At 38.6% G+C, this 25,290-nt stretch overlaps 7 protein-coding genes across 7 annotated transcripts; 4 read left to right on the top strand and 3 right to left on the bottom strand.

Annotated features, from left to right (window-relative positions):
• Nucleotides 1–356: 356 nt before the first annotated feature.
• Nucleotides 357–1,982, top strand: L201_006108 (uncharacterized protein; the record flags this gene model as incomplete). The annotated part of the gene is made up of 9 exons (XM_066221833.1): nucleotides 357–359; nucleotides 425–440; nucleotides 511–537; nucleotides 593–607; nucleotides 660–745; nucleotides 818–933; nucleotides 1,012–1,178; nucleotides 1,264–1,515; nucleotides 1,798–1,982. The coding sequence occupies 9 exons, from the start codon at nucleotides 357–359 to the stop codon at nucleotides 1,980–1,982; spliced, it is 867 nt and encodes a 288-aa protein (XP_066077930.1).
• Nucleotides 1,983–2,260: 278 nt separating this feature from the next.
• L201_006107 (uncharacterized protein) lies at nucleotides 2,261–12,176 on the bottom strand (the record flags this gene model as incomplete). Its single annotated transcript, XM_066221832.1, has 11 exons — nucleotides 2,261–2,280; nucleotides 2,380–2,779; nucleotides 2,871–3,201; nucleotides 3,288–3,499; nucleotides 3,595–4,701; nucleotides 4,764–5,148; nucleotides 5,209–5,864; nucleotides 5,949–9,155; nucleotides 9,210–10,799; nucleotides 10,853–11,871; nucleotides 11,936–12,176. The coding sequence occupies 11 exons, from the start codon at nucleotides 12,174–12,176 to the stop codon at nucleotides 2,261–2,263; spliced, it is 9,168 nt and encodes a 3,055-aa protein (XP_066077929.1).
• Nucleotides 12,177–12,586: 410 nt separating this feature from the next.
• On the top strand, nucleotides 12,587–14,099 carry L201_006106 (uncharacterized protein; the record flags this gene model as incomplete). The annotated part of the gene is made up of 4 exons (XM_066221831.1): nucleotides 12,587–12,656; nucleotides 12,750–12,875; nucleotides 12,976–13,124; nucleotides 13,191–14,099. 4 exons carry the CDS (start codon nucleotides 12,587–12,589, stop codon nucleotides 14,097–14,099), a joined length of 1,254 nt encoding a protein of 417 aa, XP_066077928.1.
• A 574-nt stretch (nucleotides 14,100–14,673) lies between these two features.
• On the top strand, nucleotides 14,674–16,215 carry L201_006105 (uncharacterized protein; the record flags this gene model as incomplete). The annotated part of the gene is made up of 3 exons (XM_066221830.1): nucleotides 14,674–14,765; nucleotides 14,841–15,102; nucleotides 15,169–16,215. The coding sequence occupies 3 exons, from the start codon at nucleotides 14,674–14,676 to the stop codon at nucleotides 16,213–16,215; spliced, it is 1,401 nt and encodes a 466-aa protein (XP_066077927.1).
• A 429-nt stretch (nucleotides 16,216–16,644) lies between these two features.
• L201_006104 (uncharacterized protein) lies at nucleotides 16,645–18,232 on the top strand (the record flags this gene model as incomplete). Its single annotated transcript, XM_066221829.1, has 3 exons — nucleotides 16,645–16,748; nucleotides 16,813–17,014; nucleotides 17,870–18,232. 3 exons carry the CDS (start codon nucleotides 16,645–16,647, stop codon nucleotides 18,230–18,232), a joined length of 669 nt encoding a protein of 222 aa, XP_066077926.1.
• A 2,979-nt stretch (nucleotides 18,233–21,211) lies between these two features.
• L201_006103 (cell differentiation protein rcd1) lies at nucleotides 21,212–23,310 on the bottom strand (the record flags this gene model as incomplete). Its single annotated transcript, XM_066221828.1, has 5 exons — nucleotides 21,212–21,350; nucleotides 21,527–21,816; nucleotides 21,884–21,990; nucleotides 22,070–22,225; nucleotides 22,485–23,310. 5 exons carry the CDS (start codon nucleotides 23,308–23,310, stop codon nucleotides 21,212–21,214), a joined length of 1,518 nt encoding a protein of 505 aa, XP_066077925.1.
• A 918-nt stretch (nucleotides 23,311–24,228) lies between these two features.
• Nucleotides 24,229–25,200, bottom strand: L201_006102 (uncharacterized protein; the record flags this gene model as incomplete). The annotated part of the gene is made up of 3 exons (XM_066221827.1): nucleotides 24,229–24,873; nucleotides 24,962–24,997; nucleotides 25,069–25,200. The coding sequence occupies 3 exons, from the start codon at nucleotides 25,198–25,200 to the stop codon at nucleotides 24,229–24,231; spliced, it is 813 nt and encodes a 270-aa protein (XP_066077924.1).
• Between the last annotated feature and the right edge of the window lie 90 nt (nucleotides 25,201–25,290).

Genomic DNA, 25,290 nt, shown 5'->3' with positions numbered 1-25,290 from the left:
TTGCTCTGGTATTATTGTTGTCATGTTGCCCTTTGACCTCGTCGCGTTCAGCTTGATCTTATCTCCCGCTTAACATGTTCAGGCACGACATACCTTAAATAAGGAGATACCGTTTAACTCCTTAGCCTCTCGTGAGCCTTCTGGGAGCATAGTTGAATCAAGCCAAGATAGGCATGCCGCAACAGTGGTATACTCCGCATACGCGTTGGATTGACTAGCTGTATGTCGATGCATCATCGTCAATCTCGACTTGAGCGTTGATGTTGGGTAACGACAATACAAAGTTCATTTATAACGTTCTATCTATACTCCTACCTTCAAAGCAGTGATCTAATCAAGTACGATAAATATTCAAGATGGTAAGTCAGCTAGCAAACCTTTCTGGATCCTAGTGGGAAATAAGCTGATATCTTTGCAACATTAGGCTCGAAGATACGATAGTGCGTTCATTTAACCTCAATTTAAGAGATATTTGGTAGAAAAGGCGAACTAACATTCATTGATTAATAGGTCGAACAACAATCTTCTCACCGGAAGGTAAGCTTCTAATTAATCTGAATGGACTGGTAAAGCTGACGTATATCTCCTCTAGGTCGTCTCTTCCAGGGTAAGCTACTTCGGTATGACAGGATATCAACGTAGCTAACGTACATTTGTAGTCGAATATGCTATGGAAGCTATCTCTCATGCTGGTACAGTCTTAGCAGTATTATCGAAAGAAGGTATAGCGATGGCAGCAGAGAAGGTTAGCTACCTCATTTTTGTCTAATTCAGAATAGGAAGTCATAAAGCTAATGATTATGAAAACACCTCATAGAAAGTAACGGGTAAATTACTTGATTTGTCTTTAGCACCAGGAGGAGAAGGTATGGGTGGAGAAGGTACAGAAGCATGGATGGGTGGTGGTGGAGAAAAGATTTTTTTGTTGAATAAGTGAGTCAGCTGACTCTTTCTTCTCTTGGTCTCTGTCACACAAGAGATTGTAGCTGATACAAATTGCTGTCTGAATAGTAACATTCTAGCAGGTTTAGCAGGTATCACTTCAGATGCTAATTCATTAGTAAATTTCGCAAGAAATAGTGCACAAAAACATTTATTCACTTATGATGAAGATATTCCTGTGGAAATGTTAGTACAAAGATTATGTGATATGAAACAAGGTTATACACAATTTGGAGGCGAGTCGATTTAACAAATTTCCTTATATGTGCTTTCATATACACACTATTGATCTTCCTACTTATACCATTTATACTCTTTTAGGTCTTCGTCCATTCGGTGTAGCATTATTATATATGGGATGGGATCCAATTTATGGATTTCAATTATATCAATCTGATCCATCAGGTAATTATTCAGGTTGGAAAGCAACATGTATAGGATCAAATCATTCTTCTGCATCATCATTATTAAAACAAGATTATAAAGAAGATTTAACTTTAGAAGAAGCAAAATCTTTATGTTTAAAAGTTATGAGTAAAACTATGGATAGTACAAAATTGAGTAGTGAAAAATGTGAGTTTGTTTATAAAAGATCAATTTAATACATTTCTTTCTTTCCTATGTGTGAATCTGAAAAGGGTTTAGAAGAGAAAATAGAGAAAAGCTGTATTATTCATTCATGGTCGTACTATTCGTAACAATCATGATTATATTCATTCTACTCGTTCAGTCGTCGCTTCCTCTCTTTTCCTCATTACCTTTCTCATCAATCCGGAATGATGTAAAATCTATGATTTCAAGTTTGGACCAAAGCTAAATAACTGACTTTTCTACCTTTCTTTTCCATCAATACAGTGGAATTCGCAACAATGACATTACATCCTCAAACGAAACAACCATTATCAAAGATTTATAGACCATCTGAATTGGATGGTTTACTCAGAGATTTGGAATTAGGTGGTACAAAGGAAGACTTGATCGGTGCTATGGAAGGTACAGGTGGTGGTGGCGCTGTAGGTAATGTTGCTATTAGTACATAAATTGACTTTAGTAGACTATAGAGTAGAAAGAAGGATGATTGTGTAATAACATCAATAGCAACATGTCGTAGTCGTAATGGAGATTATGCATGTTATATATACACCAAATGCAGAGCATAACATGAGATACTCTGTGGAACTTAAAAATATGGGTCGTAGGCAAGGGTACTTTATGATGCTGGATATCCTAAATTACAATTGAGCGATAAATAAGAAACATTATCTTCATAACATGCCCCGAAATCTGTCGTTCTTCTATCTTCCTTACTTCATTGTCATTAGAACCATGCTGCCCAACCTGATTATTCAATCACACAATTAGCCAAAAATAATTATATTGACAGAAGAAAACAAGATCAAAATAGATGGAATAACAGAATGAAAACACTAAACTTACCATGATAAATTGTAGCTAAATTATTAACATTTCTAGCTTGTTGAATTAACATATTTACCGTATATTCAATTGATAAATCATCTGATAATTTATGTTTAATCTTTGATAAAATTCTATCAGATTTTTCTTTTACATTTTGATCATTTAATAACATTATTAATTCTAATTGATTATTTTGTGCTCTTTGTAATTTTTCTGAATCACCTGACCATGAATATAAAGGATCATTTTTAAAAACTTCTAATATAGTTAAAATTAATCCTGAAGAATTTCTTAATACTCTTAATGTATTTTCTGAACATTTTTTAAAAGTTCCTTCTATACCTGATATACCTAATCCATCAACTAAATCATTAGTTAGTCTGAATGGTACTTTTTCAGGTATACGTAGTTTTTGTCCCTAACAAAAACATAGACAAACAAAGACTATAATTAGCACATTTTCTTTTCATCTATATTAAGGAAGATGTACAGGTAAAACCCAAACTTACATCTTCAAATACAATACCGAAATCAATATGTACCAATTCGCCTGAAACTTGATCAATTAGAATATTACTACAATGTCTATCGCCTAAACCAACCATCCAACCAACGATACTGGTCACAGCGACTGATCTCGAATAATTCAATTTCATTGTAAACCATGCCATTGGATCTTTATGTTTTTCAACAAAGAAATGTCTCATAACAGGTTTAAATTTTTTCATACATTTATTCCATTCTCCAACTAGTGCTTCTGTATTTTTCGGATCTCGGTCTTGTGTTTTTGATATTTTAGCTTGAAATTCTGAGGGTGGTATATCAATCCCATTCCTATATCTGGATGCAGTCGTGAAGTCAGTTATTCCAGGTCATCGATTGTAGCAAGAAATTTTGATATTATCAACAAATGGCTGCCTACTTACTTTAAATGAGCAGGTTTTAACCATTCTCCTATACCTTTTGTACCTTCAACAAATTCAATTATACCTGTTTTTTCAGGTAATGGAACTACATTGTATGTCCTGAATTTTAAATTCCTCAATTTTGCTTTTCGATCTCTATTCAACAGATCATTTGTCATGGTGAAGACTTGCTCCATGACTGCATCTTGACGTACTTCGTCATCAGCTTTGAACTATGTTTTGAGTTTACATTGTAAGATATCAGCTCAAATAACTCTCTTTTCTCCTATTCAAAGAAGGAAAGTAGCTTGAGTTCAATAGAACTCACCAACTGTTGATGCTGTTTAGCATTTGAATCATAACATCTCATAATTCTTGGTCTGTGTACACCACCAGCAATCGTATAGCTTGATCTATATCTAATTAATGTTGGTATATTTTTATATTGACATGTTAAATCTATAGGTAAAGAATAAGTTGAAATTGGGATTTGTAAATTTAAATTTTTCAATGGACAATTTGTTGGTAGATTGTGTTGTGATCCAGCTTTTGGTTTTTTCATCATTCCAGATTCTGATAAAGATTGTGATTTTTCTTCATATCTTGACCAATTCACTGAAGCAACAACGAAAATTTTCATTTGTTTAGATGCTTTGTTAGGTAAACTTTCTATTGGTAAACTATTTAATGCAGATAAAATATCTAATGCAGCTGGTCCACGTCCTTGATTCTCCGCATCAGTTGATTTTCTTCTAGCTGAACTGGGTGGTAAAACTCCATGAGCTAATGTGATGACTTGATATAAGATGTGAAATGGATGTTCTTTACTTAATTTCAATAACAATCCATTTAAATTTGAATTAAATGATGTCGGTATAGTAGGTCTGTATAATCTAGCGGCTAGTTGTGGTCCTAAAAAGATAAATTTATGACTTGGAATACGATCTAATAGTCTACCAAACTTCTCATTGACAGCTTCATTATCGACATGCTGTAACCATAAAGAGACTAATTGTGTGATCGAATCATCAAACGTGTTTGAGAAAGTTAATGCGCGTGCGTACATACTTAAAGCGACTTGAATGTATATTATCCGATCAGCCTCGAGAAGTCGAATAGCTTTAGCATCTTCGTTGACTTCTTGTGCGGCTTTTGAAGATCTTGATGTACTTTCTCTCCTAGAGTTGGATTTCATGGTGGATTCCAAAGAACGAATATCTTGTTGTTTCCTGTCATGGTATGATCTAAGTCTTTCCAGTTCGGATGATTTCGACAAGTTATCATAATGTTTATCGGCAAAACAGGCGTATTCATAGTATATTCTTGCTTGTTCCTCATTCGGTATTTTACTGCTAACCGCTGATTTCCAAGCATCGTCAAATTTAGATCTGATATCGGACGCAGCTTCTAATTTAGCCAAGTCTGTCCAGTGGGCCTAACCATGAGCGCGTAAGTATACTCATATACTGTATGATCATAGAAGGAGAGAACACTCACAATCCTGCCAAATAGAACAGCCAGTCTACCATAATTTATCGGTTTACGCTGCTGCACTTCATTTACTAAATCCTGAGTATGTTGAATGGCTAAACCATGTTCGTTTTGTGCCCATAAAACATGACTAAAAGCATCTTGAGCTTCATCTGAGGGTATTTTACCGATCTCTAATTGTTGAACCGCTGTAATGGAATTAACACAAGCTTGAATATTATCATCAGATCTTGCCATTTCAGCAAGACGAAGATGACATGATTTCTCGAGAGAAGCTAAAAGTTCAGCTTTCGGACTGAGCATATCACCTAATGAGTTTTTGCTTTCTCGTTGACGACCAGAATGAAGAAGCGAAAGTTGTGTTGCAGTTAGTCGCTCAGCGCTAATGAAACTATATTCGATATAGATATTAGTATTATTCCATTTGTTCGGTTTCAAATAGTTCACTTACTCAAACGACTTATCAATATTAGAGAAACCATTTTGTACACCAGGATGTTCATTGGCACTATTGGCAATAATCTCAAGTTGATTTTGAAAACCATTATCAAGCCAATGGGCCGCTTCCCTAAGACACAATAAATTGGTAGTGGTTTTCTTGATTTGAGCCATTCTTTCCATTTCTAATCCACTTAATCTATCAATTTCAACTTTGATTGAATGATTTACTATTTTCAAAGCAGCTTCTCTATCTCTCTCTCTATGTACAGCTCTTAATGCTGAATACAAATTACCTTGAGGTGTTTTTGATGATTGCTCATTCATTGGCAGATCCCAATCACCAGTTCTCCAAGCAAGTTCAAAGAAAAATGGATCTTCCTCATTTGAACTCGATCCCGCTCCTGATCCTTCTTGTCTAGTCTGCGATGTCATGGATTTAGCTAATCGGTTAAAACCAAATGAATGTAGGTTGTTCAGAGCTGGTAGGAGTGCATACGATTGATTTGCAGAGGTAGAATTTTCGATAAACGCTCCATTCCATCCGAAAGCTCTTTGTGATTGACCTTCATGTTCCAGTCTTCGTAATAGAGCATCTCGTACGTCATGGTTTTGTATACCGTAAAAACCATCAGGATCTTCAACATTGCTGTAGATTTCGTACATGATCTGTTGATTCAATCACAGTGATCCCAAACGAAGGACAACCTAGTCAGCTTTGGTCAAGAAGCAAATCTCAGTGGATGAGCTTACCTTTTGTACCCTCTTATCACCTTCTGGTATACCATCTTCACCTTGATCTCTAGCTAATTCCAAGAACAGTAACGCGGTAGCGTAAGAACCACATTTCACTGCAGCTTCACTTAAAATGATATAATCAATTTCTAACCAAGCATTATAGCCTAATTCACCATTTCTATAATTAGGTTGAAAATGTCTCAAATGAAGTACAGTGTCTAATATGGAATAAATAGTATCCAAACTCGCTGAAGGCCATTGAACTACTAAAGTGAAATGATCCGATAAAGTTTTGGCTCGGTTCACTGTGATTTCAGCATGTTTAGCTGCCCCACAAGTTAAAGATGCTTGTACTAATTGAGGGAGAAGAAAACGTAATGATACATCGGATGAATTGATGAGTGGTTGAAGCGATTGATAAAATGTATCATCTGTTGAAACCACTTCACAAAGAACCTTGACTAGTTCTCGTGACCAGCGATCAGCTGAGCGAGAATACTTGATCCAACTTGTCTGAAGTATAGTATCATCCAGGACCGCTCCAAGGCTGTTATCGATCGAGATATGAACCGGTGTGAGAACTGATAATTGTTGAACAATATTTGGAGGCAAGATCGAGGAAGAGAGTAAATCTTGAATCATAGGTAGCATTCCTTGAAGAGCTATATAAGCTATTGATCTAGTTTGATGCTTAGGATCATCGGTAAGTTTGGCAATTTCCTTGACAATCGAAGCACGTAAAGCACCTTCAGGATCTTTCTCTTGTCTACTTGAGCTAATTGTGAGATAACTTGTTTTATAATTTGAGAATAAAACCATTGAATCGAGATGTGGTACACGGATTTGACCATTGGCTAAATATAGTAATTCCAGAAAAGCGTTGATTCCATTTAAATCAGGATTTTTGTCGAATTTACCTTTGAGATGCCAGAAAAGGGATTGAGTAAACGTATCAATAGCTTCGAGTCTTGAACCAGTGTTAACAATTTGAAGATATTGTTTACATAGCTCTCCAGCGTTCTTGACAGTTCCACTCTCGCTAAGGTTGACCAAATCCGTATATAGTGGTGTGTACGAATCTGTTAATTTCTGTCGAAGATCTTCATGCCAAAGTGCTAAGGCAGCTTCAAAAGCTATTTTGGTGTTCTCGGCAGTGGACCATGTTGGTGCGCTCTTGATTATCCAATCTTCCAGACCGTCTCCTACTTGTTTTCCACCTGGGCCCGCTTTATCCAGCTCTGTCCGAGCAGATCCAAGCTGGATAAATAGATCTGTAAGGTTTGGTATAGGAGATGTAAGCGAGAAAAGTTGTCTGAATCCCCATGCTGCTATAGAGAGTACCGTCCCACATATGTCAGGTTGTGGTAATATAGCTAGCATTTCTCTAAGGAAAGTTTGTAGGAGGGTTGGATTGCAAAATTCATCTGGATGTAGGACAATAAGCAGTGATAAAGATCGAAGGAACCGTCGTTGTTCACTAACGAGGAAAACATCATTGATTTTACTGGTTAATCGAAGGATACTGTTGAATACCATTTTGGAGGTTGACAAAGAGGTGTATTGCTTCTTGAGGTGGTAAAAAGCGGTTATTATCCCTTGAGCGGAGGCGAAAGGGTCAATAGCGGTGATACCACTTGATGGAACATCGTTTGTGAGGAGTTCCGCATATAGTGCTCCAGCAGAATCGTTTAAAGTTATTTCGTTCAATATAGTTATCATAGATTCAGTCGACAGTTTCAAATCCAAAAGTTCCCAAAGATGAGCTGCAATAGAGTCGATTGACTGTTCCAACTTCTTGTTCAATTCTTTCTTGGTATTTATAGAAGGAAGATTGTTGAGAGTTTCCATAGCCTTCTTAGCTGGTTGACTTGATTCTGCAGCGAATGCCTGAGCGAACGCTACTGCAGCTGTAGAAGCGAAAGCTTGATCTATACCATTTTCGACTGAAACTCCTGCAGCTTCACAGGCAGATTTATAGAAATCGATATTATTTTCAGATTCAGCTAACATGAAAGGCCCTACTCGTTGAAGACAAGCTTGGGAATAAGCCTTTCGAGTTGAGAACCCATACAATTTATGAGGCACTCTCATAGCTAATTGACCTCCTAATAGTTGACTTCGAATGATGACTATAGCATAGGGGAGATATAATTCTGCTATAGAGGATAAACCGAGTCTCTTCGATACAGCTTCAAGTCCAGATTGTAGATGACCATTATAGCTGGGTGTGACGCCAGGGATTTCGTACAGATGGAAGACCGCAGCAGAACGTTGTTGAGCGGTAGCTATGCAGCAATTGAGTTTCCATAGTATGTGAGAAACGAAAGAATCGAAATGTCTTTCGTCACCTGGTTGTTTGCCTACTGTAGGGAAGTAGAAGTTTAGATGTTGATCAAGGGGTAAGATTGGCCGATAAAATACTAGCGACGCTGATGTGACAGCTCGAAGCCTTACTCTTGAGTCCCAATCTAACAGTGAGCCACTGAAGTAGGCTAAAGGTCCGGAATTTTCTGCTTCTTCAACTGATTCTACGTGACCTTCCATACCTTGGTGCCAAAGCGTTTCCGCATTGTCATATTTGAGGAATTCATCTAAAAATCGTAACATACTCATCTTGACCTTCCATGAAGTTATCGTACCTTTGTCTATTCTCGAAGCGAAATAGCATATCAAGTGGATCTCTCTTTCTCCTGAACCAGGTTTTGAGCTATCGATACCTAGCCAGACTGGCATGGAGCACTTGATGAAATCTATACACAAGCTAAGTAGACCAGTATCTCTTGAATAAGCGTAGGATCCAAGCATGTCTTCCAAAGCATCCATCACGAAATCTATAGCATCTACACCTAGACGTAGCCATTTATTGTTGACAGCTGTACACAATGCTTTTCCAATCTCGAGAAATCTTGAACCTTCTGCGACCAGTAGAGCATTAATCAGTTGAGGATCTTTGTAGGGTTTTTGCAGGTCGGAGATAAGCATATATCCCTTTAGTCTCAGAGCGATAGCTGTATTGAACAAGGATGCAGAGGTTCTCTGGCATTCCATAGCCTCTATAGACAGTGGCATAGCATCTGTTTCAGCATTCCTGATCTCGCCAAAATCATCTTCTTCCATAATTCCTGCAACAGGGGTCGTATTGTTGTTGGTGGTAGTAGACGAGTGTAAGTGGTTGACAAGTTGTAAACACAAGCTGAATATCTCTTTGAAAGCTGCAGAAACCTGTTCCTGGGTCATTAGCTGCGTTGTTAAAGCATACGTTGCATGGACACTTACGGTAGGCAACAACCATATATGGTTGACCACATTTTGATGTACTGGTCTAATGGTTACGGCTTGCGAGTTTGGCGTTATAGGTGTCAATGGTAAGTTGATACTACCGCTGGTTGGTATTTGACTAGGAAAGCCGATAGCTTGAGAAGGAGCAGTACCGGAATTAAGTACCCCATCAGCCGTTTTGGAAAAGGCTTCAGGGGAAATCTCAGCTTCGTAAGAATCGTAGGAAGAGATTGGTAGAAGATCCTGTCTAATTCCCGATTGTATATCTGGTTTGACCAGTAATGGCCAATCTTGCTCTTCTATAAGTGGTGAATCAATTAAAGGTTGGAATCCTCGCCATATAAGATGCTGAGCTGGTATACTCAACCCATTGGATGTTAACGACGGTTGTATCAATGTTAATAGGAGAATAGCGGAATGTATACAATCGGAATCTGGTATATTGCCGTTGAGTTGAATGAGTGCTTGAAACGAGAGAGTAATCACGATTGAATCTATACATCTTCTTATCCGCTCTGGCGCGATCACTCCAGCTTTGCTGTTTTGCCATTCATTAGCTTGAGATGATAATGTGGAAGAGAGGAAAATTGATATCCGACGTGCTCGTCCTTCGAGGTAGGTGAGTGATTCTGAAGAGGTAGGTCGCTGCAATTCAGTCGACATCGATGCTGTATTGGTGTTATTCGATCTGTCCATAGGAAGAATACCATACAGTAGGAAATCGCGGATTGGCTTTGTTCTCCTTTCCTCCATAATTCGATCAACGATGGCAGCATCCGGAAGCATCTCTTCAGTGGTGATCTTGCAAAGTGGATAAGGCTGAAATCTTGAGATTGAACCGAATAATCGAAACAAATCCGCCGGGACTTGCTGTTCCATTCGAGAACTACCTCTTGGACCTTCTACCATACCGCATTTCTCCAACCAGCTTAGGACTTTATTCTCTAATTCCAATGAATACAGTCGTACATCGCATTTGGCTATACCTAAAGCTGCAGTGAGTAATGAACATACAGAATCGTAAGGGAATACTGGTCCTTGAATGTCAACATTTTGAAGGAAAGTACGGATATCTCGTATCGATTGAGCTGAATCCAGTACACCGACCCAAAGGATGACGGTTGCAGCGTGACAGGCGGCTCTGCATATAGTAGCATTGGAAGCTTTTCTTGTAGCATGAGACCAAACTTTCTTCCAGTCATCTTCCTCTAGTCCTCTTTCATTCGATTTACTAGGCGATTTGAGGGCTTTATCTTCTTCTTGTACGAGCTTTTTATCATTCTCCATAGAGATTTGCAACAATATCGATAATCCTATAAAACTCCATGATTGTAATGATTCATCGTCTTCGTCCAGAAGTGCTAACATGGTGCGCCTTATTTCTATTGCAGCTTGATCGTGAAGTTGATTCAGATGTTTGTCGCAAAGGAAGATTAGAACCTGAAGAGCTAAAAGTCGATTTCGGATTTGACCATGACGAATGGAGGATAAGAGGGAGTTGATGCTGTTCTCGGTTCGACGTCGTTTGGAAGGGCCGCCTTCTCGACTGGGTGTAGCAGGATGGGAAAGAGATTGTGATTCGTATAACTGCGGCCGAATTAACTAAGAAAGGCGTTGAAAGCGATGTAACCAAAACTTACATAAAGAGACGTATCTGTGTACAGTTCTATAACAGCCCATGTCATAGCATGTTCGTGACTAAAGTCAAACCCTGCTCCTATACCCCTTAGCTCGAATGGTCCGTTTTCTGATACAGACGTCCTTAGACGTAAAATTCCTAGATCTAATGGTTCAATTCCCCATTTGTTGATTGTTTCTCTTGGGAGATTTTCCATCAACTGTTCGAGATTCTCTCTTACTCCTACTGCATATTTACTTTCTACCATTGATTTATGGGTAATGTAAGGTAAGAGTATTCGTAAAGCGATAACTAGCTGTTCTCGCAGTGCTTTGTTTCTAGTACCCCAAAGAGCTACTAATTGAGGAAGCAATTTTAAGCCTGCTGAGAGAAAATCATCTCGACAATTCAGCTCCAACTCGGCAAAGATGATATTGAGAGACCGAAGGACTGATAAATGAGAGGAAGTTTCGGTAGAGTATTGGTTAAAGAAGCGGTGAATTTTGAGCAGAAGAGCGTAGCCGGGTTTTTCTATTGGTGTGTTGGTAGCTTCTTTAGTCGGTAATGGCGGTATAAGGGGTGCTGACGAGGAAGATAGAAGGATAGGTATGAGGGTCAATAGCTCTGTGTTGATTTGTGATACCGTTGATCTGCCGGATCTCTTCGAAGGAGGGGCGGATTGGGTAGTATGTGGTCCATCGATGTCCATTCCGTCTTCTTCATTTGCTTCTTCAGCTCCTCCTTCATCTTCCCAACCTTCATCTATGGTAACATCATCACCTAAAACGGCGGACCAGCAGATGTTCATGAGAATCCTCCAACTAGTTTGATCTAGACTTTCCAGATGTGGTGGATAGCTTAATAGCGTTCTTAAGGCTTTAGCGTAATCTAAAGCAGCTGGAGGAAAGATTCGAGAAGAGAAAACCATCAAACTTGTCATATGGTTGAAGAGGATCAGAAATGGTTTTTTTGATATCATATGAACAGTTCTTTCAGCCATCCATCGTACGAGGGATATAACATCGGCCAGTCGCTTATCAGCTGACAGTAGAGCTTTTTCATCAGCATTGTTCTGGTAGTAATATCAACATTCGTGCCGACTTACCTGTAGCAGCAGCGTTTGCCTTTACGACAGCCTTCCTCTCCACAATTACCGTCTGGAAAAGACATTGATAGAACGCTATCCATGCTGCTCCATTGTCTTTTCTAGCTGTATCGCCAAAAGCATTCAAGTTTTCTCTGTTACTAAAAATTTCTCGGACTAGTTCAACCCCTTGACTCCGATCTTTGATTTTATCAGACGTCACATATTTGAGAGCGGTCTGAAGACCTTGAACGGTGTTCATGATAGCTATGCCATTGGAGTAGGTGATGAAGGAGATGACCAGACACTAGAAGCGGAGGTGTAATAGTCAGAGTAATGATTAAGTCCAGCTATCAGGTTGACCGCTTTCATAAGTTGAGAAACAACATAAAAGTATAAAAGTATTAAAGTAGAAAAGAAAACACAATTTCTACAAATTAATCTTTCTTGGTTGAACATGTCGGTATTTACCTCTTACCTCTTACCGGTTTCGAATAAATGCTTAATTTGATCCCGTTATAATACAGTCAACTGCTCGTGCGCGTCATTGAAAGTCCTCAACATTAGTGATACTATCATATTATCGATATTTTCAATTGATCTAAAAGATAGACACACCTTATAGTCAAATAGAGAAGCAAGCGTATACCATATCACCAGTACATGCAAGATATGGCTCAGTCTATGATGGATATAGAAGATGAGTTATCAAGATTATGGGGTTTGGTAGGGGAATTATCGGGTGTGTTTATCGTTCACAACTATTCTACTTTTTTTAAACATATACAAATTCATCCTTTTGGAGGATATCGCTAATGCTCATACTTCAACGTAGAACAACTGGCAAGTAACAGAGCGTTAGTAACGCAGCTGAAATCGAGGTCAGATAACGTGAAAGGTCAAGCCGCACATGTGGGAACAGGGTTTCCGTTGAGGAGGTTCAATTTGGATATATCGAATGGTAAGTTGTCACCTAACATCCCTTTGCCCCTAATCTACCACCGTTCCTTCCTTATCTCATATCGACGATCACCAATGTAACGTATATCTGTCACTCGTAGAGGAATTTCAGTCGGAATTAGAAGCATTCTCCTCCCACCTGGTAACGGAGAATCAGCAGCTACAGCATGAGAATAAACAACTGAATGCCTTATTGAAGGAGTATGAACAGACGCTAGAAACGGTCATGGGGAAGTTCAGGGGCATAGCAGTATGTGATATGATGAGATTCAAACAATTTGATACGCATGATGCTGATATGAGGCTCCCGTAATAGCATTCATCGCAGCAGCACGATTTATCTCTTCATTCATATTATACCCAACTATTACAAACTTTACAAACAGCGCACTCTTCCGCCCAATTACACGATTCAACCTCTTTATCACTATTACTCACTAGATTATCAACATTGTTACGAACAGCATTACGTTCCATGGGTGGAGAAGATTGTGAAAATGATATATCCAATTTACCTGGATTATTGAATTTGTTGAATGGAGGTAACAATGGTGGTATTGGTGAATCTCAAATATCAGAAATATCATCATCACCAAAATCCAATAAATCATTTGGTGGCAATAATAACAATAAAACACTTCCTAAAGCTCCAAATAAACCAATTAGATTTCCTGGATTTATACCTGGTAGTTCAGGTGGATATAATGGTACAGAAGGACAATCAGATTGGTCATTAGAAAGAGAAATGGAAATTTTAAGATTAGAAGAAGAAAATGAATCTTTAAGAGAATTATTAAATATTTCAGAAGAAACCAAAATACCTTTACCTAAACATGAATTATTAGATGATGATGACAATGATTTAGAAGATATATCATTGACAGGTCAAAGATCAAGAAAATCAAGTTTAACTATAGAAGAATTAGAAGCTGGTGCTGCATTGGAAGCCGATCAATTAGCTGAATCAAATAAATTAAGAGATCAAAATATCAGTAACAATAACGCGAATGATGGTAATCAGTCTTTACAACAAAGAAGACAATCTAGTGGTGATGAAAAATCTCATCAAGAACATATCGAAAATGATCAACCGCAAAATCCACAAAATACAACAGCACAAGAATTCAGAGAAAGTGTTTTAGGTTTTGAGACTTCTGAAAGACCTCCTGAAGAAGCTATCATCGATGAACCGGATGCTGAAGCATTAGATCCAAATGGAGAATAAACTATCAAGATGAAATTACAATCATATCCTATCATATAGTTATCGGCTCCCTATCTTTATCTTAATTCAGCCAGACATCAGATCCATCAAATCATAGACGAACTGGTACGCGCTGTATTAGGGAAGCCTCAAGCCCACTTCAGACCTCAAATGACAGCCAAATTACATTCAATATTTCTCTTCCAGCATCGACATTAAACAATTGTATATATACTTAGATGTAACTTAGATAGTCAATCATGAATATTTATGACCAAGCACGACAATCATTCATTTTGACACATTAGAGGTATCAGACCATGGGATATCAGGCTGACCAATAATTATTTGAGACGCATCCAGATAGAAACGCTTGGTCCTTCCTTGAGCGCATATGGCTTCATCTCCTCACACACTTGAATTGTTTGACAAGCTAAACCATTTACCTTTCCCAACTTTCAACTTTCCGTTCTTTCGCTTTCCTTTTTGATAGCCATCCTACTTCTTGTTAAAAGCGATATCTTTCTGATACATTGATCCTCCTTACATCTTTACATTCTAGCGAAACACCACCTATCTTACGAATTTATCGATCATGTCCAGCTCGTCGAGAGAATCATCCTCAGAGACTTGGTCAGAGGAACAGCGAGAGATCTGCCAGTTGTTACAAAATAATCCTTACACTGTGTAAGTCTCATTGTATCACTGTATAACACTATAATATACGGTGATGGATTGCTAATCACGAATCCGACAAAGCAGTAACCATCTTGATATCCATATGGCAGATGCTTCGTCAACAGCACCATCCACAAGTACAGCGGCACCTCAAACTCATCAAGCTGAATTAGTTTGGTACATCGATCATCTACGAGATGATATTCTTTCCCACTTGGAGAAGAAAGATGTATTGAAGTTGTTACAAGTGAATCGATTTTATTTCGAAATCATAGTTTGGAATAGTACATTATATCAAACAATATCCATGAATGTATATACAAAGCTCAAAGAGGGTTGTCCAAAGGTGAGGAAAGCCCTTGAGGGTGAAGCAGGTTCTCAATCGCTGATGAAATCTCTATGCATGTCACAGAAAAGACGAGATGTCTACTTTAACGCAGTTCGTGAATTGGAATACGGCTTTTCATGGGAAGGAAGATTACCTTCGAAACATGCCCAATGGGAAGAAATCTTGAAGGATTTACCTAATTTGCCAAGTATTTCTAGAGGAAAATATTCACTTCATAGATCAACAGAACACGATAAAGAGATATTTATATTCGAATATGGACGAAGTTACACTATTAATTTGGGTGAACGTCATCCAAGATTATTCCAATCCATCGCTTTACCTAAAAAATGGATATTGAGACCTAATTTGGATATCACCATTAGTAGCATCACCGATATTACAGATATAAATGAGAGATCAAGAGTATTTCAAGATTCGGTTTCTATCAGAGTAAAAGCTTTAGAAGGAAGACTGAAATTTCTAGATATCCAAATGCCGTTACCAACTTATATAATCCGTAATACTCTAGAAGACCTGTACAGATATGGGTATCTAGCTTTGACGTCTTTATCAATTATTCAGTACGACGATGAAATTATCAATCACCTAAATGTTTTACCTGAAACCTTGAAACATCTAACAATCTCGTCAAGGTCATACGCCTCAACATATATATCAATAATAGACCTTATCACTCAAGTTCGTTGGAACACCCTTCCCAAGTTAGACGGACTGAAAATTTCCTGTAAATTACCGCCTTTTGAGGATTTTCAAGATATACACTTAGAACCTCCAAATCCCTTCACTCAGGATAATGTGGATGCAACAACCGATGGTCTTAGAAATGTTGAATCTCAGTTGATTTTCCCAGTCAATCATCCCATGAGTCACGATGATCAAATCTCGTCATACTTCAACCTGATACGCAAAATAGCAACATACCTTCACTCCTTTCTCATATTTTGGGGATCTATCGTGATCCATGTGTGTAGACCTACAATATCTTCATATAGCGATAAAGCAGGAGGTATTCTACACAAAAATGAAGAATACAGTCGAAAATTAGATAAGGCTTTTGAACGAGAATGGAGGAGACTTGACAAAGCGTCAGCTAATGGTGCCACATGACATGGTCAGATAGTTCCATATCTCAACTGTGGAAGATGTGGAATGACTTGGTCTGATTGTCTATTAGAATATTGTACTGTGAGTGTGCAAGATATGCATAACACCTAAAGTGACTAGTTCTTCTTCCAGCTTGTAACATGGGCATGATGGGCCAAAGTGGGTTGATCAATTTTCATGTTGTTCCTTTTGATTGACATGACGTAAGTGATAGTTAGCAAGTTTATTGAAATTAAGGTTTGAGATTATGTCGAGTCCACTCACCTTGTTGATCCAAGCGTAGAATTGGGAAATACTACCGCACATTGTGTGTACATGGGGAATGCCTTACCTTTCAATTATTAATGATACCATTTCTCCTCTATTGTATCCTCTTTATTCCTCTTCCTATCATCATCAATTTAGCCATAAATAATCGTTCACAGCATTTTTATGTCTTCACCTACAGATGGAAATACCCACCAGAAATCTGCCAATTCTCCTCGATATCCCACCTGTCTTTTACCAATCAAGACCAAGATCAATGCAATGTTAGGGTGAGTAACGTTGTTTATCGTCCACAGCAAATCAGGGATATTGAACGCTGACGTTATACCGCAGAAATAACCAAACTTCTGCATGTCAATCAGTATTGTACATCGACCACCTTTGCGATATGATTCTCCAACATCTCGACAGACGAGACGTTAAGAAGTTGAGCTTAGTTAATTCAGCCTTTTTCAGATCAGCTACTAAGATTAGATTTCATACGGTCGAGGATTCCGGCTTAGAACACTTTTTGGCCTCAACGGTTGTGTGTCAAGTGAGTATGAGTAGTCCGAGACTGAGTCGTTAAATTGCGATTTTAGGGCTGACGAGTGTTATATTCAGGACCGTCAAAGAATGTACCGCGAAGCTATCCGGACAATCAGAATACATCCTTATCGTTACAGCAACAACGAGATGAATCTGGAAGGACGATTCATCAAGGATCCGATCCTCCTAAAATCGATGTTTCAAGAATACCCTAATTTGCGAACGATCGAAATTTACCAACATAATCGTACAACATCATCCCTCAGTCGCCATTCAGAACAAGGGAAGCAAGTCTTCAAATATCGGTGGGCGTGCAAGGAGGATCTTCGGCGCGCTACTGATCTTACAATTAATCGTCTTGAGGAAAATCGAAACCTTTATGGTATGTCGTTAACCGTCTTATATGATTTGTCCCTTGGTGGTTATCTCTTCAGGCACTATAACGAGATACTTCCGTCAGCGAAATTGAGGAACGTTGTATTAAAGAGGTCAAGCAAGCTGAAAGAGATACACGGAGAATTCGACAGACTTTCTATCCACCAACCCATACCCAACAAGACCATCACGCGAATCATAAAGGACATGAAGTCTCAAGGTTCCCCCACTCCGAGAAATCTTATGCTTAGCTACAATGATGAAAATCTTGCGAGCCTGCTTCATCTAATGGCACCTAGACTTGAAGAGTTGAGGCTGGAATTTGACCACAGGCAGTCTTCTTGCTCGCTGTTTACTCTTCAAGACGTTTTATGCAAGATACCATGGTCAGGGTTTCGCAATATCAAAACTGTCTTGGTCTACTGTCAACGCCAGTTCTACAAATTAGGCTCGAAGAACGCCGATGCTGAGCTGAAATTGCTGGAAGGCATCCCTGACATTCGACTTCGACAACTCTTTAGAAATAAGGTTCAAGTCTACTACTGCTCACATCACCGTTGATCACCTCCGCCATGAACGAAAAGTCTGGAATATCATTGCAAGGAAATTAGGACGAAGTCTAGCCACACTCAAATTCTCAGACCCTTGTGATTCTCCCCGTTATACTGGATCGATCCAAATCGACTTTGAAGCTAGAGATCGAATCAGACAAAAAGCGGTGTATACCTTTTTGAACAAGACTTATCAAATATCTTGCGCTATAGCTAAAGGTTCGTTATCTCTTGCCACTGGAGAAAGTATGATGGACGAGGCATTGAACACAGCCAAACCTTCTCTCAAACAAAGTTGAATGATATCTCGTTAGCACATAGTTTCAGCCCGAGGGGTACAGTAGTCCGTTGGTGCTTGGCGATTTTTCGTCGCCATAATGTAGAAATATATATTTAATATGTATCAAAGTAAATCATGTAGATATAGTTTAAAGGTACCAACAAAATTCTCTGACTACTACGGCTTCAAATTGCCAAACGAGAATTTTTAAGGTACAGAGGACTGCTGCGAAGAAAGATACTAGTTTTTTCTAATTAGAGTGGATTCATCATTATATTTGGTATGTTGTTCGTCATGATTGACATGACGTGAGTAACAGTCAACCAAATCTATTGAAATTAAGGTTTGAGACTTTATGTTAAGTCCACTCACCTGGTTGATTGTGACGTGACTGATTTGATATTGTATGTAAATATACAAACAGAGTGAATACATCTACCGGTTGCCAACTTTTAATCCTCCTTCTTTATATTATTTTCACCTTACATTATCAAGTCAGTATTGTAACATTTTAAATTAATTAAGTCCCTTTACCTACAGCTAGATATATATCAAGAAGTTCTTCAATTCAGTTTCCTGTCCGCAATCATGATGGATTTGAGGACGATACCTAGGTGAGCGACAAGATGTTCTGTCAAGGGCGATGCAGGCACTAAGGCTGACGATACATATTAAGCAGATTTAATCAACCCTCGGCATGTTACTCAGCATTGTACATCGATCACCTTCGTGATATGATTTTCCAGTACCTCGACGAGCCAGATCTATTGATGTCGAGCTTAGTCAACCGAACCTTTTGAATCTCAGCTGCTCGAATCATATGTCGTACGGTCGATTACCATGGCTTAGAAGTCTTCTTGAATTCTAACGTTACAAACGAGGTAAATAGCACTAGACTAAGCTGTTGAACTAAACAAAACTTACTGAGTTGACGTTTTTATAGGACCGTCGCAAGATATATCGTTCAGCTATCAGGATCATCGAGTATCCCGGATATCGGGAAACCGAAGGCTCAGCGATGGATTCTCAAGGACGATTTATCAAGGATCCGGTCGACCTAAAATCGATATTTCAAGATTACCCTAATTTACAAATGATCAGATTTCCCGAACGAGAATCATCCCTTCACCTACATGTCGACCAGGGAAACCAAGTCTTCACATATCAATGGACGTTGAAAGAGACTTTCCGATTGGCCGACCAACTCAATGTTGAAGATCTCCACGATAATCAGAGCTACTATGGCATACGTCTAAAAATCCTATATGATCTCTCTCTTGGCTGGATTTACTCATCATGGAACCACGAGACGCCATTACCTTGGGGAAAGGTAGAAAAGGCTATATTAAAGAGGTCAATCAATTTCAAGCATATTAATGGGAGATTCGAAGGCTTCTCCATTTATCGAAACATTTCCAATAAAAGCATTTTAGAAATCTTCGATAAAATGAAGTCGCATGGTACTTGTACGCCTAAACATCTTCTCCTTACTTATACCGATGAGTATCTCACCGATTTGCTGTCTTTCATGGCACCTACACTGCGAAACTTAGAATTACGACTCTATCGTAAAAGATCCCTTTTCACCCTTCAAGACGTGTTACGCAAAATACCATGGTTATTTTTTCGGCATATCAGGTACATCTCAATTAGATGTCAACGAAAATTCCTCAAATTAGATTCCAAAGCTGCAAAGTTAGAACTCGAGTCATTAGAAGGTATCCCTGAAATACAACTAGAAAATATGTCAAATATGCCCTCGTTGGTGATGAAATTCATGTCAACTACAGTTCATGTCACCGTGGACCACCTTCGACATGAGCGGAAAGTGTGGGAGATTTTCGCAAGGAAGTTGGGACGTAACTTGGCGATAGTCAAGGTTCCAACTGATTCTCACTACTTTCCTGATGGTGATCCCATCGAATTTGACTTTTACCCTAGGGATAGATATAGACAACTAGCAGTATATCTCTATTTGAACAAGATTTACAAAACATCCTGCGCCATAGCTAAAGGTTTCATGTCCCCCAATGAAGGCATGATGATATCAGACCAGGCATTGGAAAAGGCGAAACCTTTTTTGAAGAAAACGAAAAATTAGGATGCTACTGCTCGGCAAGATATAGCATTTACCTTGACAGGTCCAGTATATTCTCCATTGGTGTGATATAAATATATGAAAATGTATTTTGTATGCATCCAAGTAACTTGAACCGAGTAGGTTCCATCAATAGTATCAGCAGAACAATTATATTACCTGATTTCGAGATTACCGTAGACATCGTTACTTATTGTTCCTATGTATAGGCTGGCAGAATAAGTGTGGACATCGATGATACATGAATACATATAAATAAGCAGGAATGTTGCTTAAAAAATGATACTAAAAGAGATATATATATAGTTATTGACCTTGATCTATAGGTCCACTCGAAGACGTAATATGATCCACTGTTACTGGATAGAATGCTCTACTGGGTTATGGGCCACTAAATCCCTATCTATTTTTCATTAACGATTAAGTCAAGTGATGAAAAAATTAAATTTAAGTCTAATGAATCCTTTTCGGTAGGATTAAGCTCTATCGACGAATTTAATAGAATATCTTGATATGTATATTAGGGAAAGGAATGAGATTGACTATTGAACAACAAATACAAGAGAATAATAATTGAGGTGAGAACGAAAGTTGCTGAAGAAACAAGAACTGAGATCGGGGAAAACAAGGTAACTTTGTCAAGATGCTGGAATTTCGATTCGAATGAAAGTGTTCAAACTAATTGGTAATGGTAAATAATGATTGAGTATTGAAGGGGTATAATGCAAATGTGTGATATTTCCCAGATATTGTGTTGTGACGCAAGTGTCTAGATGAATGGATGCGTTGATTCGTTAATATAATTTTTCAAAAGGTTGGATAATGTCTTTTCCCGCTGTGCTTGCTTAATTCTTCTTCCATCTCCTCGTGGTACTGCACTGAGATCTTCCAAGTGTGATTTTACCCTTCTGATCTGTCATTGAGATTCATTAACAACGTTGTCAAACATCGTTTGGTGACCATATCTCCTTTTAATAGAGGTGTAAATGTGTTATCTTGTAATGCTTTAGGTAAACATGCTCTTAATGCTTCTCTTGCTCTGCGAAAGTAAACAGTCATCTATCAGCATTGTCGTTTCAGAGTATTTATAGTCCCTTTCGATTCCAAGGGCAAGTATGATTACCCAATGGAAGCGATGTAACAGACTCGATCAAGGGGAAACGAAGGGAGAGGCGATGGGGCATGGGGATAGGTATACCAAGACAATCTACTTACCTCGGATTATCACTCATTCTAAGGTAACATCTAACAACATGTTTTAATAATCTAACAGCTTGTGATTCTACTAAAGCATCTACCATATTTGATAATACAGCTCCAACAGCATAAAATCTTTCATAAGTTTGACATATATACTGTAAACCTAAATCATCTGCTAAAATTTTCTGTACGATAAAGATTGCTACTGTTTTGCTCAATTCTGAACCGGTTTCCATGATTCTGAGACATAGAGGTATTATTTCTGTTGATAAAAGGAAGTTGATTACGTCGGAGTTATCGTTTTGCTGAAAGAGGATAACATCAGTATAAGGAGAATCTCAAACGAATTAATGTGATTTCCGAAAGACTCACTTTGACCAAAGCACCGATAACACCCAAAGAAGTCAATCTTAGATATTCGAAAGGTCTAGTCTTACTCGTTGTGTTGAGGAAGGGATATAGGAAGAGGGGGATGTGAGCTGTGATGGGACATATTGATTAGCCATCCCGCATCATTATGGCAAGAGTGGTAAGCAGGCGACCAATAGTAATACTCACCATTAAGGAATAAAGACCTTGTTTCAGAATGACTTGCAACGCATTGCAATAAGGCTAGAGCATTACAGACTCGATTGGATGCGTGAGCAGTGAGTGAAGGTGGTGATAGAGCTGGATATACTGCTACAATTTCGAGGAGAAGCGATGACATGATACCTATGATGACAAATGTAGGTGAATTAGTCAACCCTCTCGATCTTCATGTGCCGCATCTTGCATTATCTGTGAGATACTATGTTTATTCGACATCGCTCCGGATTACTGTTTCTACGATCCCTCCCGTTGATAATTTTTAGTCCGATGTGATTTGTCGAATATACTAAAGCTTCTGCAATCCTTTTATCGTTCTCCATGTTCTATCTCTCATAACCCTATAAAGCTGTCGTGCAATAGAATGGCTAATCTGGAAACTCACCATATCCTCCCCAAAGTACAAGGGCCAAATCTTCATATAATTCTCTTTTCTTACTCAATTCTAATAAAGCACCTTCTCTAGTTTCAGGTTCTAATAATTCCGTTATTAAAATATATATCTTTTCTTCGTCTGAACCTGCAGGCGGTGGACCGCCATTTGGCATTAACAGTACCTTTCCAGCGCCTACACCGCCATTTCCATTTCCATTACCTGAATTTGAATTTGATTGGTTCCGATTTTGACCTTGACCTCCTCCAGATAAGTTTGAATTTTGATTATTTGGAGTTGGTGCAGGTGGATTATTTAAATGTTGTGCTAAATTTTGTGGTAATAATGGTCCTCCAACACCAACACCAGGTTGTCCAGGTAAAGGTATTGGTGTCGTCGATTGTTGTTGACCTAAATTACCGCTCAGAGATAATTGTGATTGATGTCCACCTGCCATACCCCTATTATCGTTTGAATCTCTACTTCCACGATTGTTGTTATTTGGATTTAAATTTGGTCCATCAATAGGTGAATTACCTCCCACAGGTGAATAACCATATTGAGATCTACGTTGATCATTATACATGAATCCACCTAATCCTCCACCACCTCCATTAGGCGGTAAGAGGTTTTGAGTATTTAAGAAACCGCCTAAACCACCTAATCCAGGTCCATTAGATGATGATCCTCCTTGGGATAAAACATTCACACCGGGTGGAGGAGGAGGAGGAATTGATGATCCCCATGAAGGTGCGTCAGAGTCCGGTGTAGGTGGTGCTGTAGGTGGTCGATGCTGCAAATGACTTTGGAAGTGAGGTGGCGCGTGAGGGGCGTACATGATGAGCTATCTACCTAAGGAGGTGTACTGTACTGAAGTATAGATAGCTCAAAGGATAGGAAGGAGATGATGCTAAGATTGGTTGTAAGAGATATAATCACTTCTAGTTATTCGGAGCGCGGTACTTCAGTTGAGTTTGAGGATATATAGCGTGTTGATGCGATGCTGTAGGTTATATATATGATATGTTTTGTGATTTAATGTTTGATTAAAGATAATGTCGAAAGATGATTTCAGGTGCTATATTAATGTGCAGTGATTATATTCACGTTCTCACAACGCGGAGCTATAACTTGCAACTTGATCATCATCCAGCGGCGTTTACCGCAATGTGGCACATGCCTTAAGCTTCCTTGTTTATGTGCACAATCTACTAGTAGTATAACAATCTTTCTGCATGCATAAAATATCAAATAGAACCCGAACAACGAGATACCAATGTGAGGTAAAGAGTTGCATGCATCAAAGAGCTGGTTGTGAAGAAGAGTGATACGAAGAACTATGTACGTATAGTCTCGGCATTTTTCCTGAGCTTATCGATTTCATCTTTTGATCTATCATCCATCCTCTTTGAAAACGCACTAACAGCTACCGTATAATATAGAGAATTACTTGGACTAGATGAAATCGATATATCAGGTACGATCTCGAAACCTAATAGAGATACCATTGATTTAGCTAAAAACGGCATTGCCTCCAAGTCTAGGGTGAGCTGTTTTATGAGTTAATTGCCGATTTGTCCGCTAGGATATACCAATTGTAAAGCAAAATCACTAAATGAGTGGGTTACTCCCAATCCGAATGGCGTAGCAAAATTGTCTAGATTGAAGTATTTTTCAGGTTCATCATCTAGTTCGCCATCATAGTTTATCATTCTATTCACACTAATCTTTACACTGCTAAGATGTCTGAGCTTTCTCAAGGTATCTTTATAAATAAATCTTGAAGATCGATATTGCAGCTGTTCTGATCTAAATCATGGGTATCGAGAGTAGTCAACGTTGATGATAAGAAGCTTAGTAATTCGAATAAATCTTGATCGGACGAATTTAGGTGTAGTTGCTTCACTTTGCATAATCCCTTTTGATCCAATTTTCTCAACGTATCTAATACTATTCTATTTGGAATGGGGAAATCTGCAGATATCCCTTCCAGTTCTTCACCATCAGGGTACTGCATCCTATTGATGATTGCACTGTTCCATCGTTCTCCTGGATTTTCTTCACCTTGTTTTTCGAAATCGCTATGATACGCATTCAACGTAACTCTTCTAAATTGCTTCCAATCACAAGGTATTCCAGCTGGACTAAGCGGATGCTTTTGTTCAGAAGGTGATAGGAATAGTCTTTCAGCATGTGGATACGAGTATGTGTATGTGAATTTGGCTTCTGATGAACTGTCGCATGGATGATATTCGCGGGAAACAAATTCATTATATCTTCTAATAACTTTTGCATTGGGAAAAGGGTCAAGCAATTCACCCCAATAAGTGATTTGTATAGTTCGTGTAAGGTGTGATAAATCTACAGTATGTACTGCTCCTAAGTACAGCTGTAGTCTTTCCTGAACTTGACATTACGACCGAAATCAGCATAATGATCCTGTAGTGCATTGCAGTTGATCGTCCCTTACAGACAACAAAATGACTCACCGCGGAGCAACACCGCTTAATTAACGTTTTATAGTTCTGATACTCATACTTCTTGTATAGCTTCTCTATTCCCCCAATGAGTAACGATTGTGATACTCTAATTCTACTATAAGAGATTGTCGATCTAATTGATTAAAGATCAAAGGGCGAAGGAATGTATTCTGGAAGACTTGCGTTGCAGCGTTGATTGGGAGAGCTTTAGGGCAAGGAGAAGAGATAGGGCTGTGCGTGGAGTCCATTGCGAGGTGATGTGATGATACTTTGCCAGGGCCTGTTCTCGTGTCACATTGTTGTCGAAAGTAAAGAAAATAGTAAGATGAAAGCAGCAT

This window comes from Kwoniella dendrophila, chromosome 8 (assembly GCF_036810415.1).
Source record: "Kwoniella dendrophila CBS 6074 chromosome 8, complete sequence".
Taxonomy (NCBI): Eukaryota; Fungi; Basidiomycota; class Tremellomycetes; order Tremellales; family Cryptococcaceae; genus Kwoniella; species Kwoniella dendrophila.
The sequence above is the reverse complement of the archived record's forward strand: the minus strand, read 5'-3'. Positions and strand labels throughout refer to the sequence as shown.